The sequence below is a fragment of the Pongo pygmaeus genome, chromosome 2 (assembly GCF_028885625.2).
Source record: "Pongo pygmaeus isolate AG05252 chromosome 2, NHGRI_mPonPyg2-v2.0_pri, whole genome shotgun sequence".
Taxonomy (NCBI): Eukaryota; Metazoa; Chordata; class Mammalia; order Primates; family Hominidae; genus Pongo; species Pongo pygmaeus.
This window is the reverse complement of record NC_085930.1, coordinates 147,348,110-147,366,853: the sequence shown is the minus strand read 5'-3', so window position 1 is coordinate 147,366,853 and position 18,744 is coordinate 147,348,110. Positions and strand designations below refer to the sequence as shown.

Here is an 18,744-nt window from a genome sequence, read left to right as displayed (position 1 = left end):
GCTACTCGGGAGGCTGAGGCAGGAGAATCTGGGAGGAGGCTTGAATCCAGGAAGGGGAGGTTGTAGTGAGCCAAGATTGCACTATTGTACTCCATCCTGGGCAACAAGAGTGAAACTGTCTCAAAAAAAGTTAACAATTTATATAAATATATGCTAATAATAGAGTAATTAAATTTTAAAAAATCATTCAAAAGTATTGTTTACCCAAAAATATTTTTCAAATGTAAAACAACTGAAAAAATTAAGCTGATTTTTAAAAAATTAGTTAACTTTTATTTACTTTTGCTTGATATGAGAAAATGCCTTTTAACTTAGCTGGTAGATACTCATTTAGATATTGTTGACTTTTGGGGGAGGGCTTGCCATAATTAATGATAGATTGAATAACTTGTAGAATTAAATAATAAAATATAAATGGTTTTTATTGAATTCTCAAAGCTTAATTGGTCTGAGAATCAAACTTAACATCCACAAGATAGCCAACAAGCTTGCAGGCCACCTCTCCCAGTATGACTTTGAGCAATCAATTGAAAGAAAATCCTCTAATCACTGCCATCTATTTGCCATAGTTTTATAGCACTGATCTTGCATACATATCATATACCTTCCATGACATTGATGTCAGTGGTACTTAGGTGATACCCAGGAAAATCCAATGACAGAAATTAAATACTAAGGAATAAGATTTTATCAGATGGAGTTGAGCTTTAGGAAGGCTACAAATTCAACATTTTTTTCTCTCTCACCCATAAAATTTATTTGGGGGTAAGTACTTCATAGCTTTTCAAACTTAATCTATAGAATGTTTCAACAACAAAGACAATCTTTATTAGTCTCTATTAACAGGAATGGATTTTTGAGGCATCAATAATTATAAGTGTGCTGTGCCTTCTTTTGACCTATCTCGGTACTCCTGTGTGTCAAGGACAATTAGATTACTTTTGTCCTCCATTATTTCTGAACCAGTTTCATTTTTTAAACAGCTTCAGGCGCTGCTTCAGATTTGGCCTAAACTGCCCCCCCGGGAGGCCCTAGAGCTTCTGGATTTCAACTATCCAGACCAGTACGTTCGAGAATATGCTGTAGGCTGCCTGCAACAGATGAGGTATCTTCTGCAGGTGGTTTTGTTTGGGGCAAGGAATAACTTGGGTGGGTTTGGGATGAGGGTGTCTCCTTGATGTCTCATAGGAAAGAAAAGGGCTCAGAATTATTCACAATTGAAAGCATTTGCTCATGTACTCCTGCCGCCTCCCCAACTCAATGTTTATACTAGAAAAAAAAAACAAAAGCATACTGGGTCAGAAGGTCCTCAAGATCACCCTCAGGTTTGATGACTCACTGGGAGGACTCAGAACTCAGCACATAGTCACTTATAGATATAATTTATTGCAGCAAAAGGATACAGAGCAAAATTTAAAGAGGGAAAAATGTTCATGGGGCGAAGTCATGAGGAAAACATGCATACATAAGCTTGTAAGAGTTCTTTTCCAGTGAAGTCACCCCAAACACTTTTAATTCTATCAGGAGTGAGTTGTGATAATACAAGTCTGCAAGGGAAGCTTGTTAGAGACTTGGTGGCCACGGTTTTTACTGGCAGCTATCACATAAGCACCCTCTGCCTAGCATGTACCAGATTTCTATACTCCCAGCAGTAAAGTGGATATACAACATAAACCATTGTTTGCACAAATAGTTTAGGTGCAGTGAGCCACTCTTATCAATTAGGAGGGTGGTGGGAATCCTGAAATCTTAATTCCCAGATGCTAGCCATGGGCCAATCCTATAAGCAGGCTTGTTAGAGGATAGCAGCCAAGCCTGCTGTGTTACCTCTTTTCTTCACACAGTCTGTCCACCCTCCAGAATTAAGAAATGTTAATTTTTGTCATGGGTTTAAATATATATATATATTTTAAGCAAATACATTACAGTTAAAATTGAAGTCCTCATAGTTTCCTTATCCAGTCTTGATTACTTTTCCTTCCCAGAGGCAAACATTATCATGAATTTGGTGTGTATGCTTCGATATCACATTTTTCTGTTTCATATATATCTATGAAAATATAGACATGGAATTGTTATTACACAAATGTGTCTTGCCATATGCATTAGTTTATATCATGCTTTTTAAAAATTTGGCCAGACGGCTGGGTGTGGTGGCTTATGCCTGTAATCCCTGCACTTTGGGAGGCTGAGGCAGGTAGATCACTTGAGGTCAGGAGTTTGAGACCAGCCTGGCCAACATGGTGAAACCCCATCTCTACTAAAAATACAAAAAATTAGCCAGGTGTGGTGGCCGGTGCCTGTAATCTCAGCTACTCAGGAGGCTGAGGCAGAAGAATCACTTGAACCCAGGAGGCAGAGGTTGCAGTGGGCGGAGATCGTACCACTGCACTCCAGCCTGGTCGATAGAGTGAGACTCCGTCTCCAAAAAAAAAAAAAAATTCAGCCAGCTGTGGTGGCTCACACCTATAATCCCATCACTTTGGGAGACAAACACAGGCAGATCGATGAGCCTAGGAGTTTGAGACCAGCCTTGGCAACATGGTTAAGCCCCATCTCTACCAAAAATACAGAGACATTAGCTGGGCCTGGAGGTGCGCACCTGTGGTCCCAGCTACTTGGGCGGCTAAGGTAGGGGGATCACTTGAGCCCTGGAGGCAGAGGTTGCAGGAGCTGAGATGGTGCCACTACACTCCAGCCTGGGTGACAGAGTGAGACCGTGTCTCAAAAAATAAAATACAAATACATAAATAAATAAAAATAAAAATTCAACATCAGGTTTTTGAGGTTAGTCTCTCCCATTATGTTTAAATGTCATTTATTCCTTTCACTGCTGTGTAATATTCTGTCATAGGGATATATGTTATTTAATTCATTCCCTATTAAGGAATATTTAAGTTTCTCCACATTTCTCTATTATAAATAATGCTTCAGTGAACATGTTTGTACAGTCTCCCTTGGGTGGTGCATTTGTGAGAATCTATGAGATTCACTGAAGAAATGACTGTCTCAGACAATGAAGTTTATCCATTTTCTTTCTAGGTTCAAAAATGCAGCTTATGTACTTTATGGTTTTTGAAACATAAAAGCCCACAAAATAGTGTGGATACTATATAGATCCCTTTTTCTTTTTAAAATCGTGTATGTTTTAAGCTGTGTAATAGCCAAAAGAAATTACACAGACTCACCAATAGTGCTTACTTCTGGGGGAGTGAAATTAGAAGTGTGAGAGAAGAGGAAACAACTTCCTATTCCTATACTTTCTATTTTTTACACTATTTATAGTTTATATAATGGGCATGAATTTTACAATAAACCTAATCAAAATTGTGTTATAGATAGTTTTAAAAAATGAATTCCCAGTTGCTTCACCATCTCCTTAAGTTTGCATTGGAGACCTCTTGTGGAGGGGCCACCTGGTTCTCCTTGGGCTGAGCCAAGTGTTTTTCTTAAACGCATTGATCCCTCTGAGGAGATTGCAGTGATCCATGTATTCCGTGTAGCTAATTCTGGTGGTTTTTCTATTGTGAAATTTTCTGGTTATAAGTTTTTGATTTTGGTATATAGTGCCCTGGGTTTCAGTCCCAGATATCTGCCTTAGACTACTAATTCCTTAACCATTTATTACCCAAGACTGTGGAGAGTAAATGGAGCACTTGGGGCACTTGGGCTTCATACCTTATACTGCTGGAATTGCTTCTGATGGGAGTGTGTTTACAGGTGAATGGTTTGGAGAGTGACACAAAATAGAGAACCACTAACCTTAATTAATTGAGCTCAGTTAATTACAGTGTTATCTGTTATATTATTTCAATGATCAATTCCCACTTATAAATGTATTCACTTTCTCATCCTTCAAACTATTTGAAGTTAAGATTTTAATTGTACATTGGTTATCTGGGATGACTTACTTAACCCTAATGACAGCAAAGGAAAATAAATTGTGAAAGTACTGATGGAATTTTTATTTTAAAAATGATTGTTTTACTAAGCACAAATTTTTTAGCATGATCAGAAATCAGTATTAAAGTACATAATATTTTTGGTAACTCTTAGCTGACTGAAAATACAGTCATGAATTTTAACAATCTGTAGTAGTCCATTTTCACACCATTATAAAGAAATACCTGAGACTGGGTAATTCATAAAGGAAAGATGTTTAATTGACTCAGTTCCACATGGCTAGGGAGGCCTCACAAAACTTAAAATTATGGTAGAAGGTGAAGGAGAAGCAAGTACCATCTTCACAAGGTGGCAGGAAAAGGAAAAGAGCAGGGGAAACCACCTTTTATGAAGCCATCAGATCTCATGAGAACTCACTCACTGTCATGAGAATAGCATGGAGGGCCACACTGATTCAGTCACCTCCCACCAGGATGCTCCTTTGACAAGTGGGAATTATAGGGATTATAATTCGAGGTGAGATTTGGGTAGGGACAAAAGCCAGACCGTATCACAATCTAATTCATTTGATTAAAATATCTCTAGTGTCTGTTCTTTGACCCTCTTCACTCCCCTTTCCCCATCTGAAATCTTCAGCTCTTTTTGTGATACTGTAACAGTGGTACAGTGAAGGCAAGCATGTAACAAGCCTGGCCCAAAAGAACCATTGTGTTTCAACAAGTTCACATTTGATAGTTTGATACGAAGGGATCTTTTTCTGGCACAGGTTGTTTGGTTACTCACTGTGTCTTCTGTTTCTTTCAGTGATGAAGAACTTTCTCAATATCTTTTACAACTGGTGCAAGTGTTAAAATATGAGCCTTTTCTTGATTGTGCCCTCTCTAGATTCCTATTAGAAAGAGCACTTGGTAATCGGAGGATAGGGCAGTTTCTATTTTGGCATCTTAGGTAAGTCTTTTATATTTTAATTTGAGCCCACCAGGTGCTTTAGTAACTATAAACCAGCATAATATATTTAATAGAAAAATGGCTGCTTTAGTTTTTTTCTGAACCATTTATAACATTTATATGGTTTTGGCGCCTTCTCCTGTTTCTTGATACCAGCACTCTTGATTTTCATGATTTGAGATTTGACGAAGTAATTCAGTTATCCAAGACCCTTATGTGTCCCTCCATGCCTGCTTGATTTCTTCTTTATTTCTTCCTTCCTTTTTTTTTTGTGTGTGTTTTCTACCTGCTTGATTTTTAACTGAAATTAATAATGTATTGCTATTTTCCAGTAAAGTGTACTTATTGTCTTAATGTATTTGGACAGACCTATTTATTTCTTCTAGAAAGTTGTGGGTGGTACTGTCATTACTAGTGTTATTGAGTGAAGGTAAGGGTTTACTATAATGACAGCAATTTTATTCAATTTCTTTATTAAGTAGGTAATTTCCAGAAATACACGAACCTTACTTCACCAAGTTCATACAAGAGTAAAATCAGGAATGAGAACTAAAGTTATTCCTTTGTTTTCTAAGGAAATTGTGTTAATAGATTTCTCGTTTCTGACTCTGTACTCAGACATTTTTTTCCCTCCCAATCTGGACTTCATAGTACTGAAACTAATGCTTGTCAGAAAAAAAACTACCTTTTTTCTCTTTCTTTCTTTCTCCTTCCTTCCTTCCTTCCTCCCTTCCTTTTCTTTTCTTTTCTTTTTATTCTTTTCTTCTTTTTTCTTTTCTTTGCTGAGCTTCTCAAAGGCAATAAGCTCTATAATGTTGTGCTCTTAATTTTAGTTTTATTTCTGAATATGGTTTTCTTATTCATATATTTTTTCCCACTCTTTTTTTTACTTCCTTGTGTTGTTCTAGAACCTTTTCTTATTTTTAACTTGTCTTTTCTCATTCATTCAGTCTTAGTTTTTAAACCCCTCAGGGAATAACAAAACAAGTATTCCTTCCTTTTTCAAATATGTACATCACTTTTTAAGTAAGAAAAAAATTGGAATAGATGCTAATCAGGGCTTTAGTCAATTGTTTAATACCAGTCAGATTTCATAGATACCTGTTGCAGCCTATTGTCTTTAAATTGGTAAGATTGCCTTACCCCTACAAAAGCAAATCAGGTAAGATTGTACACATTTTAGATTTCTTGGAATAAAGAATTAACTAATTATAGAATATCATAGCTTTTGAACTTTGAAGTATTAACTAATTATAGAATATCATAGCTTTTGAACTCTGAAGTATTAACTAATTATAGAATATCATAGCTTTTGAACTCTGAAGTATTAACTAATTATAGAATATCATAGCTTTTGAACTCTGAAGTATTTAATTATAGAATATCATAGCTTTTGAACTTCGAAGTATTAACTAATTATAGAATATCATAGCTTTTGAACTTTGAAGTATTAACTAATTATAGAATATCATAGCTTTTGAACTTTGAAGTATTAACTAATTATAGAATATCATAGCTTTTGAACTTTGAAGTTTAACAAATTGGAAAGTTGACCCATGTCACTAATAATTATGCACAAAATAGCCAGGCGTGGTGGCTCACGCCTGTTCCCAGCACTTTGGGAGGCCAAGGTGGGTGGATCACTTGAGGTCAGGAGTTTAGACCAGCCTGGCCACATGGCAAAACCCTGTCTCTACTAAAAATGCAAAATTAGCCAGGCATGGTGGCGCATGCCTATAATCCCAGCTACCCGGGAGGCTGAGGCAGGAGAATCGCAAGTATGAAGGGGCTGGCCACACCATCCACATTCGAACCAGAAATGGGGAGGGGAGGGACCAGCATTTCCTTCTAAGTTGAGGACTCATTTTTTGTGCACATCACTTCATCTTGCGTCCTGTTGGCTAGAACCTAGTCACCTAGTGACATCTAGCTACAAGTTTTTATTTTCAGCAAGCTTGAACCCGGTGGGTGGAGGTTGCAGTGAGCCGAGATCACACCAGTGCACACCAGCCTGGGCAACAGAGTGAGACTCTCAAAAAAGGAAGGAAGGGAAGAAGGAAATAATAATAATAATGCACACAATGACCTTGCCATCATAAGTTTATTTTTTGTAGAATAAAGAAGTCAGTATTTATTCGGTCTGAAGTGTTTGATAAACAAACTGTTCGGATATCATTAACTTTCTGCAGGTCAGAAGTGCACATTCCTGCTGTCTCAGTACAATTTGGTGTCATCCTTGAAGCATACTGCCGGGGAAGTGTGGGGCACATGAAAGTGCTTTCTAAGCAGGTATCAGCTTGTTTTATTTGTTCATTTTTTCTTTTTTTGACAGACAACGTTTAAAGCATGAATATCAGCTTGTTTTAATCTTCATGTTCAATTTGGTACATGGTGTTTGATCAGTTTTATCAAATGCCATTTCTCCCACCACATTATTTCATAGAAGTCTCAGTAACAGACAACCTGATGAATACATTCTTTTATCAAAATTTAAGTCAAAAAATGAAGTTTCGATGAACTTAGCACAAAAATATTAACTGAATGCTACCTGAAAAAATAATGACTCAGAATTCCTAATATATTCTATATTAATCCCAAAGTGCTAAGAAATGCAGATGTGAATCACCGTGCCCAGCCCCACCCTTTTTTTTTTTTTTTTTTTTTTTGTGACAGAGTCTCGCTCTGTTGCCCAGGCTGGAGTGCAATGGCACTGTCTTGGCTCACTGCAACCTCCGCCTCCCGGGTTCAAGTGATTCTCCTGCCTCAGCCTCCCGAGTAGGTGGGACTACAGGCATGCACCACCATGCCCAGCTAATATTTTGTATTTTTAGTAGAGACAGGGTTTCACTATGTTGGCCAGGCTGGTCTCGAACTCCTGACCTCGTGATCCGCCCGCCTCGGCCTCCCAAAGTGCTGGGATTACATGTGTGAGCCACCATACCCAGCTGCCCCACCCTATTTTTATATCAGATTCCTAATTTCCAGTTAAACTACTCTTTTCTAATTCATTTGCATTGCCAGAAGAACTCTCATAGGCTTCCATTAGGTGTTTTTAATATTTAGGATTTTTCATGATGTTAAAAACTTTTTCTGATCCCTTCCTTTTGAAAAGCCCCTTAATGATGGTAATAATAGCTAATGTTTATTCATCACTTATGATGGGTCATTTATTCTTCACAACAACATGGAATCAATATTATTAATCCTCTGAATTTTATAGAACCCTGAAATATATCTCACATCTCTGCCTATTTCTCTTGTGTTCATGGCTACCATCCTAGTCCAAGCTACTATTCTTTTTCCACTGGACTTCTTCATTAACTACCCAAATTGTACCCCTTGTTTCCCTTCCTACATCTCCCCCCACATTCTGTACACAGAAGATAAAGTGACATTTTAAAAATGTAGACTGTGGCCAGATGCAGTGGCTCACACCTGAAAACCCAGCACTTTGAAAGGCTAAGGTGGGAGGATCACTTGAGCCCAGAAGTTTGAGACTAACCTGCACAACATAGTGAGACCCACCTCTAGAAAAAATTAGAAGGTGGCTTGCAACTGTAGTCCCAGCTACTTGAGAGGCTGAGGTGGGAGGATTGCTTGACTCCAGGAATTTGAGGTTGCAGTGAGCTATGATTTGATTGTACCACTACACCCTAGCCTGGGCAACAGAGCAAGACCCTGTCTCAAAAAAAGAAAAAAAGAAGTAGATTGTATTACATCATTTCCCTTTTAAAATCCCTTTTAAAATCCCTTCAATAATTTTTCATTGCACTATGAGTAAAATTCAAATTTTCTGCCAAAGCCTGTTAGGCCATACTTAGTCATAACTTGCTTAATGTCATCATATAACCATTTTCCACACTGCATATTTTCTTGGAGCCTCAGCTTGATGTTAAAGACAATAAAAGGATGATATATGTATGAACAAATTATTCTAACTCCTGGTTTTTTTTTTTTTTTTTGATTGATGAGTTGTGAGAGGAAGACTTTACCCTGTACATAGCTGTTCTTGTTATTACTGTAAACTTACAAAAGGACAAGGCGTTGAAACACTTAAAGTGTTAGACTTATGTCCATGGGGTATTCAGGACACTGTTCCAGGAAGTGTGGATATCAACACAATTAGAGGTGGAGCATGAAAACTTTCGACTGTACAGACATGGAAGAAGTTTCAAATTTCACATACTTCTAAAAAGTTCCTGTTTGCTTAGCCCAGTTTTTATCTGGTTGCCTTGTCACCAGTGTTTGTACAGCTCCTGAAACTGTTGAGAAGTAGAGTGATCTGTGGTTTTAACAGATGGCTAACTTGGCAAGTTTCAGCCGTCTCAATTTTATCATCAAGCTGCATAGGTCCTTCCTAGTTTCCTGTGAGCAAGGTCTCAGCCTCTGTGGAAACTGCATGCTTGAATTCATCTCCCTACATAGTCTTAGTGGTTTCCTTGCATAGAAGCAGAATTCAAAAATGAAAACATGTTATAAATTAAATCTCTTGTGCATGGAATTTCAAGCCACATTATTTATATTTGTGATATACATATTTTATATGCTTGTTACACACAGTATACTTTTTAATTCTATTTTTAACATTTGTTTTTTCCAGTTTTAATGATATACTCGTAAAATAAGGTGCTCCTTCTTTATGCGTGGCTGAAGTTGTTATGAATTTTATGTACTATGACATAAAAGACCCTCAGTTATTAAATAATAAAGTTGAATTTTATTTATTATTATTATTATTTATTTATTTGTTTTATTTTTTGTGATGGAGTCTCACTCTGTCACCCAGGCTGGAGTACAGTGGCATGATCTTGGCTCACTACAACCTTTGCCTTCCAGATTCAAGTGATTCTCCTGCCTCAGCCTCCCTAGTAGCTGGGATTACAGGTGTGCGCCACCACGCTTGGCTAATTTTTGTATTTTTAGTTGAGAGGATGTTTCACCATATTGGACAGGCTGGTCTTGAACTCCTGACCTCAAGTGATCCGCCCACTTCAGCTTCCCAAAGTACTGGGGTTACAGGCATGAGCCACTGCACCTGACCCTGATTTATTTATTTTTTGAGACATAGTCTCTCTCTGTTGCCCAGGCTGGAGAGTGCAGTGGTGCGATCTTGGCTCACTGCAGCCTCCAGCTCCCAGGTTCCAGTGATTCTCCTGCCTCAGCCTCCTGAGTAGCTGGGATTACAGGTGCACACCACCGTGTCTGGCTAATTTTTGTATTTTTAGTAGATAGGAGGTTTCTCCATGTTGGCCAGGCTGGTCTTGAACTCCTGGCCTCAACTGATCCACTTGCCTTAGCTTCCCAAAGTGCTGGGATTACAGACGTGAGCCATCGCACCCAGCATAAAGTTGAATTTTAAACATAATGGTTTTGATTTAGTTGGCCATTGTTGATACACCTTGTACTACTTGCATAAGTTTTTTTTTTTACTTGAATAAGTTTTGATAGCCATAGTTATTATAAAAACAAGTAATTTAGATTTGAATAACAAATAGCATGTCTATATTCACACTTTATTATAAAATAATTCATTCTAGCTATGCTGTTAATGGAAATAGAATATATTGAGATATCATACAAGAGTGATGACAAGAAGTAGATATTAAGGTTGAGTAGCAAGAACCTCAGAGTTACTTCTACATAGGTTTTTCTCTAATACTATGAAGTTGGCCAAATGGACTGGTTTAGGTTAGTGATGTCTCGAATTCTACCATACAATGAATTGCAGAATTTTGAGTAGCTTAAGTTTCATATTTATCTTCTTCTTTCTTTTTTTTTGAGACAGTTTCTCACTCTCTTACCCAGGCTGGAGTGCTGCAGTGGCTTAATCTTGGCTCACTGCAACCTCCACCTCCAAGGTTAAAGCAATTCTTATGCCTCAGCCTCCCGAGTAGCTGGGATTACAGGCAAGTGCCACCATGCCCGGCAAATTTTTGTTTTTTTTTTTTGTAGAGATAGGGTTTCACCATGTTGCCCAGGCTAGTCTCAAACTCCTGACCTCAAGTGATCCAGCTGCCTCAGCCTCCCAAAGTGCTGGGCCACATTTATCTTCTTAAGTACCCATAGTGCGCACCTGGCCCACATTTATCTTAAGTATCCATAATCTAAGTCTGCTTTTCTCGAATTTGTAAGATTTTGTTCAAGAAAAGGTTTAAAGAAAGTTTGAAAATGATGCTGTAACAACTGTTAAAAATAAGTTTATTGTATGTAAAATGCTTTTCATAAGACAGACACTGTTTTTTACTTCAGCTGGTTATGTGTGTGTATGGTTATGTGTATATGTTGGGAGCAGGTGTTATTGATATGATCACATGATATTATATTACTTTTAGTCAAATGAATTTTTGGTGTGGGGAACTTATTTTTCAGGTTGAAGCACTCAATAAGTTAAAAACTTTGAATAGTTTAATCAAACTGAATGCCGTGAAGTTAAACAGAGCCAAAGGGAAGGAGGCCATGCATACCTGTTTAAAACAGAGTGCTTACCGGGAAGCCCTCTCTGACCTGCAGTCACCCCTGAACCCATGTGTTATCCTCTCAGAACTCTAGTAAGTGACTGTGCTTTGTGCAGTGAATCTCCTATGAATAGCAAGCAGAAAGTCACTGCCTTATGGGAGTAGTAGGGCCAGCTGTCAGCCTCGGGAAGTAGAATATAATTAAGGAAGGAAAATCTTAAAAGTTCTCCGAGGCTATGCTTATATTCAGTAGGATGTATGCTTATCAGCTAAACTTACCTGTGGATTTAGTGAAAATTATTACAAATGAATTTATATTTCAATTATATGTAATTAAATTTATTTTCTATATTACTGATTTTTAAGAGTTGACAATCCTAATAAGCAAAATGTTGCAAACTATAGTAAATTATTTACTGATTGATTTTCCTATTTTAAAATGAGATCTTGTCTTGAGTGAATTTGGCAACTTATTTCTCACTTTCTCATTCGCTACAAAAGTAATAATGGAAAATAATAGTCTGTATTCAGTATACTATCAGTATTCAAATGAATCCCATGTTAAGAAATCAAGAATGGTCTCAAAATAGTTCTAATTTTAATCCAATGATTTGTTGTAATTTTTTATTCACTAAATGTAATAATGTAAAGTTAAGCAAATAAAAGGAAACGAGAGGAGGAATGTTAAGTGGAGAAGGTGAGAAGGGCCAATCTTAGGTTTTGAGTCCAGCCTATCTGGCATTAGTATATGCCACCCAAGGCTGTCCTCATGGTTGCTTTTCTACCAAGTGGGACTCTTCTAAGTCTGACTCTTCTGCAGACCTGACAGGAATAGGTGAGGAGTTTTCCCGAGCCTAGTATATATAGTGGTGAAATTATAATCTTCTGTATCATTACACTGAAGTTGACTAATTTTCCCCACTTGATTTCAGTGTTGAAAAGTGCAAATACATGGATTCCAAAATGAAGCCTTTGTGGCTGGTATACAATAACAAGGTATTTGGTGAGGATTCAGTTGGAGTGATTTTTAAAAATGGTGATGGTAAGTACTGAGATTTTTAACATCAAATTTCTTAGAATTTTTCATTTGTTGCCATTTTGCTTTATCTGAAAAGTGATGTGTAGTGTAAGTGTGTAACAGTTTGCAGCCAGGAAGGTAGCTGTTAATGGTCCTAAAGTCAAATTGAACATGTCCTAAATGCCTTTATTTTCCCTTCTTATAAAATGATTTATACCATTCACTTAAATACACTGTCCTAATGAACCTTCTTTTATTTCCCCCTACAAAATACAAAATGCGCCTACTCCTTTGATTAAAAAGCTTATGAAATACAAGATATTATTTTTACTTTTTTTTTTTTTTTTTGAGACAGGGTCTCACTGTCTCCCAGCCTGGAGTGCAATGGCACGATCTTGGCTCACTGCAACCTCCACCTCCCAGGCCCAAGTGATCATCCTACCTCAGCCCCCAGAGTAGCTGGAACTACAGGCACACACCACCACACCTGGTTCACTTTTTGCATTTTTTGTAAAGATGGGGTTTCACCATGTTGACCAGGCTGGTGTTGAACTCCTGAGCTCAAGTGATTCACCCACCCTGGCCTTTCAAAGTGCTGGGATTACAGGCATGAGCCACCGTGCCCAGGCAAGGATATTTTCAGTAATATATTCATACATCCTGTTTCAGTGATAGCAATATTGATTTTGCTGCCATAGTTTTCTATTTTGATGAAAGTACCTAACAGACCCAAAATGTGTAAAGGAAATGCCTCTGAAGTAATCATACCAGCCAATAGGCAGTGGTGACTTGTGTGTGTTAGTTATGTGACTACAAACAAAGCACAGAAAACTGATTGAGCTTCAGGTTTTTCATATCCATGAGGATTATAGCATCTGTATGTCAGGGTTATTAAAAGGAATTGAGATAACATAAGCAAATGTGCTTATCAGAATATGTGCTTACAACTTAAAAAGAACTCATAGGGTTTTGCTAAACATTTAATGTCACTTGACCATACAAATGTCATTATGTGGATGTCACTAGTTTCATGTGCTCTCTTCCCTGAAAATATCCTTAGACATGATAATAAATTCAACCATTACAGTTTTGTGACCTCGTGATACAGTTACTTACGTGATTCTTAAGAACTCTCCATGTAGTGGTAAAAGCAAGCAAGAAGGAAAAATTAGCCATGTAATTAATGTAATACACATACAGTGTAATACAAACAGTATTACAGCATACAATTAGTACCCCTGAACCCATGTGTTATCCTAGTAACTCTAGTAAGTGACTGTGCTTTGCGCAGTGAATCTCCTGTGAATAGCAAGCAGAAAGTCACTGCCTTATGGGAGTAGTAGGGCCAGCTGTCAGCCTCGGGAAGTAGAATATAATTAAGGAAGGAAAATCTTAAAAGTTCTCCGAGGCTATGCTTATATTCAGTAGGATGTAACTTACACATGGTAAACAGTTTAAAAAATCTTTTAATTTAATGTCTGAAATAATGTCACAGGGACATGCTATCCAAAGAGTATAATATTTGTTATAAAATTAGTGAAAATATTAGCACAGCGTTTGTTAATGTTTTTAGTTAATTCTGAGTTAGCCTTGAATTAATGAGTTACAAGGCATAAAAGGAAAAGCACTTGTAATGAAGCAGTTTGTTTTCTCTTAGATTTACGACAGGATATGTTGACACTCCAAATGTTGCGCCTGATGGATTTACTCTGGAAAGAAGCTGGTTTGGATCTTCGGTGAGATCTAGTCTCTTTTTTTTTTTGGTCTAATGTTGTAGTCTTCCCACAGCAAAATATCTAGAATTTCTTGTTAATTCCTTCCCTCTTGTTCTTATTTTTAGTTGTTGTTCATAATAATATTTATATAGCACTTTACAATGTACTTTCAAATATGTTGTCTTGCCTAAACTTTTTCAGTTTAAAACTACACATATGACTGAAATTCCAGAAAGAAGGAATAGGTTTGAACTTTAATAAGGCTTGGACAGACAGCCAGAATTACATTCCAACCTATGGTTTTGAAAGATGTACTGTGGGTCATGGCAATGACAAGGCCAGAGAAAGTCCTGTGCCTTTTTATACTTAGTCCAGGGACATTCATTTCTCTACCTACCAAGGGAAAAGAGAGGAAAATGTTTAGGTGCATTCTCAGGTTTTTAGCTTGCCACCATCAATAGGGGTAGATAGCGAGCAGAAGAGGTTTGTGGTGTCGTGACAGAAAAAAGGAAACATAAAATCAAGCCTCAGCAGACTGGGAATTGTATTCACAATGAACAGAACAAGGGGTAAATATTTAAAGAGCCCATAGAAGTGAACGTAATGAAAAGATGTGAAAAGGCATTTTATAAAAGGTATAAAAACAAACTAACAGACATGTTGGCACACACCTGTAATCCCAGCACTTTGGGAGACCAAAGCGGGCAGATCACTTGAGGTCAGGAGTTTGAGACCAGCCCGGCCCACATGGTGGAACCCTGTCTCTTCTAAAAATACGAAAGTTAGCGAGGCGTGGAACACATGCCCATACTCCCAGCTACTCTGGTGGCTGAGGCATGAGAATCACTTAAACTCAGGAAGTGGAGGTTGCAGGGAGCAGAGATTGCACCACTACACTGCAGCCTGGATGACAAAGTGAGACTCTGTCTCAAGAAAAAAAAAAAAAAACTAATATGAAAATTGTCAGTTCCAATTAAGAAGTACAGATTATAAGAACAACTGGGCCGTGCACGGTGGCTCACTCCTATAATCCTAGCCTTTTGGGCGGCCGAGGCAGGTGGATTGCCTGAGGTCAGGAGTTCACGACCAGCCTGGCCAACATGGTGAAAACCAGCTCTACTAAAAATACAAAAAATCAGCAGGGTGTGGTGGCAGGAGCCTGTAATCCCAGCTACTCGGGAGGCTGAGGCAGGAGAATCGCTTGAACCTGAGAGGCGGAGGTTGCAGCGAGCGAGATCGTGCCACTGCATTCCAGTCTGGGCAACAAGAGCGAAACTTTGTCTCAAAAAATTAAAAAAAAAAAAAAAGAACAACTGGATATCCTAACAAAGATTTTCTTAAATGATAATCCAGTCTAGGGTGCTATTGAAGCAACAAAAACACAGGTATTTTTATATACTATTATAAATTAATATAAACCTTAATGTATGAAGTTTATTTATACTCTTTATATCCAGTATTTCCACAATTTACCTTAAAATTGGAAATGTAGACAGAGATTTATACACAAAGATATAGTCCAGTTCATCAATGTTTTCAAATTTATTACCACATATTTTTTATAACATCCTCTTGTAATTTTAAAATCTATGCTATGCTGTGTCTAATATTTTTCTTCTTCCTCTTTTTTTTTTTTTTTTTTTTTTTTTGAGACAGTCTCGCTCTGTCAGCTAGGCTGGAGTGCAGTGGTGCAATCTCGGCTCACTGCAACCTCCACCTCCTGAATTCAAGCGATTCTCCTGCCTCAGCCTCGCAAGTAACCGGGATTACAGGCGCCTGCCACCACGCCCGGCTAATTTTTGTATTTTTAGTAGAGATGGGGTTTCGCCATGTTTGTCAGGCTGGTCTCAAACTCCTGACCTTGTGATCTGCCTGCCTCGGGCTCCCAAAGTGCTGGAATTACAGGCGTGAGTCACCGCCCCCGGTCTTTTCTTCTTTTTATATGCAGTTATTGTCAGTATTATTAGAGATTTGCTTCCTTATTAGTATGGTTTCAACTGGGCTTCTACTTTTGTTGAGTTTTTTGTTTGTTTCCTACTTTATCAGTTATTACTTCTTTATTTTTTTTTTACTTTTGTGTTTATTCTGTTCTCATTTTTTAAAATGAACTCTTGGCTGGGCGCAGTGGCTTACGCCTGTATTCCCAGCACTTTGGGAAGCCAAGGCGGATCATTTTCGCGCAGGAGTTAGAGACCAGCCTGGGCAACATGGTGAAACCCTGTCTCTACAAAAATAACAATAATAATAATAATAATAATAATAATAATAATAATAATAATAATAATTAGCCAGGCATGTTGGCATGTGCCTATAGTCCCAGCTACTTGGGAGCTGAGGAGGGAGGATTTCTTGAGCCCAGGAGGTCAAGGCTGCAGTGAGCCAAGATCACGCTACTGCACTTCAGCTTGTGTGACAAAGTGAGACCCTAATCTCAAAAAAGAAAAAAAAAAGAACTCTTAACTTTTAAAATGGAAATATTTATGTACTTTCATAATGTATCAAACAGTATATAAATTCTAAATATTTCATAATTTCTGTTTTTATCTTATTGACTCCTGAACTATTTGAAATTACAGCTGGATACAGTGGCTCTTTCTTGTAATCCTAATATTTTGGAAGGCCAAGGTGAGAGGATCGCTTGAACCCGGGAGTTCAAGACTATCCTGGGCAACAGAGCAAGACCCTATCTCAGTAAATAAATAGATAAATAAATAAATAAAATTTAATTTCCAAAGGCATACTTTTTTGTTCTCTTTATGATTTCTAATTTTATTGTGTTGTTATTGTATCAAGTATATGTTCAGATCTATATTCTCATTAAACTTCAGTTTTGATTTGTCACTTCGTTAGGTATGTTACAACCTCCTATTATAATTGACATTTGTCATTGCCTGCCTGAAATCTTGTCAGTTTTTGTTTATCTTGATCTTATATTTGTTTTTTCTTTTTTGTTTGTTTGTTTGTTTGTTTGTTTGTTTTTTGAGTCAGAGTCTTACTCTGTCACCCAGGCTGGAGTGCAGTGGCAGGATCTCAGCTCACTGCAATCTCTGCCTCCTGGGTTCAAGCAATTCTTGTACCTCAGCCTCCCGAGTAGCTGGGATTACAGGCACGGGTCACCAGGCTTGGTTAATTTTTGTATTTTTAGTAGAGACGAGGTTTCACCATGTTGGCCAGGCTGGTCTCAAACTACTGGCCTCAAGCGTTGATCTTATATTTGTAAATCTGTACAAGGTTTGATTTCTTTTAGCCTCTGTGCCCTCCTTTATCATTAAGAAATATGCCTCTGAATCCCTAGTAATTTTGTTTTAGTCTGTTTTGTCCAAAATTGACATTTCTATACCAGCTTATTTTGGTTAGTATTTACCTTTGTAGCTTTTATTTTTAACTTTTATTTCATTTTATATTATATTTGTCTCCTGTAAATAGCATATAGTTGAATTTTTTTGTGAGGATGGATTTACTCCAATATGAATGTATTTTATTAGGAAATTTTAATTGTTTATTGTGATTACATATATACTTATTTATTTCTACTATCTTATTGTATGTTTTATATTTACATCCTTGTTTTTGTCCTTTTTCTCATTTATTTCCTTTTATTGGATTGATAGGGGTTTTAAATTTTAATTTTCCCTCTCTATAAAATACTTTTTAAATTCTTACTTATTAAAAAAAATTTTTTTAGAGATGGAGTCTCACTGTTACCCAGGCTTGAGTGCACTGGCATGATCATAGCTCACTGCTGCCACAAACTCCTTGGTAACACAATCCTAGCTCACTGCAGCCACAAACTCCTGTGTAGCACAATCATAGCTTACTACAGTCACAAACTCCTGGGTACCGGCAATCCTCTTACCTCAGCCTCTTGAGTAGCTAGGACTACAGGCACATGCCACCATGCCTGTAATCCCAGGCACTTTGGGATTTAAAATTTTTTTTGAGAGACAGAGTCTGACTATGTTGCTCTGTCTGGTCTCAAACTCCTGGCCTCAAGCGATCCTCCCAACTCAGTCGCCCAAGTATCTGGGATTACAGACATGTGCCACCATACCCAGCTCTTATATAGAATCTTTATATACTATATTATTTATTTTAGGGAATATTCTTAAGTTTTTAAACTGCATATTTGATTTAACAAATTTTTTTTTTTTGAGACGGGAGTTTCCCTCCTGTTGCCCAGGCCAGAGTGCAATGGCATGATCTTGGCTCACTGCAACCTCCGCCTCCCGGGTTCAAGTGATTCTTCTGCCTCAGCCTCCCGAGTAGCTGGGATTATAGGCATGTGCCACCATGCCTGGCTAATTTTGTATTTTTAGTAAGACGGGGTTTCTACATGTTGGTCAGGCTGGTCTTGAACTCCCAACTTCAGGTGATCTGCCCGCCTCGGCCTCCCAAAGTATTGGGATTACAGGCATGAGCCACCGCGCCTAGCCAGATTTAACAAATTCCAAAATTAATCCATAACTTAGCCCTCTTCTTGATCGTTATAGGTACTTTAGGATAAATTGTACCACTTATATTTTAACTAATATTTAACAACTTCTTATATCAGTTATTTGTTACAGTGAATTTTTACTAGAATTTCTTGTATACAATTTTAAATATTTCTTTATTCACCATTGCTTTTTGTGCCATACTCCCTCACTCCGGGTTTTGTCTGAAAATGAATTTATATTACCCTCAATCTTGAGTAAGGCTGGGCACG

The 18,744-nt window shown here is 37.7% G+C and overlaps 1 protein-coding gene across 8 annotated transcripts in view; it reads left to right on the top strand.

Annotated features, from left to right (window-relative positions):
• Positions 1 to 18,744, top strand: part of PIK3CB (phosphatidylinositol-4,5-bisphosphate 3-kinase catalytic subunit beta) — a 184,203-nt gene that overhangs the window by 142,745 nt on the left and 22,714 nt on the right. For 4 of the 8 annotated variants that reach the window (XR_010125764.1, XM_054482054.2, XM_054482055.2 and 1 more), the window contains 6 exons: positions 984 to 1,105; positions 4,708 to 4,851; positions 7,041 to 7,140; positions 11,221 to 11,399; positions 12,239 to 12,348; positions 13,982 to 14,060. Coding sequence is in view for 7 of the 8 variants with exons in the window: in XM_054482054.2 (XP_054338029.1) it covers positions 984 to 1,105; positions 4,708 to 4,851; positions 7,041 to 7,140; positions 11,221 to 11,399; positions 12,239 to 12,348; positions 13,982 to 14,060 (734 nt within the window). In the remaining variant the exon portion in view is untranslated. Of the gene's footprint in view, positions 1 to 983; positions 1,106 to 4,707; positions 4,852 to 7,040; positions 7,141 to 11,220; positions 11,400 to 12,238; positions 12,349 to 13,981; positions 14,061 to 16,615; positions 16,777 to 18,744 lie in introns of those variants that run through there. The other 4 variants (XM_063662212.1, XM_054482057.2, XM_054482058.2 and 1 more) reach the window with 3 other exon arrangements.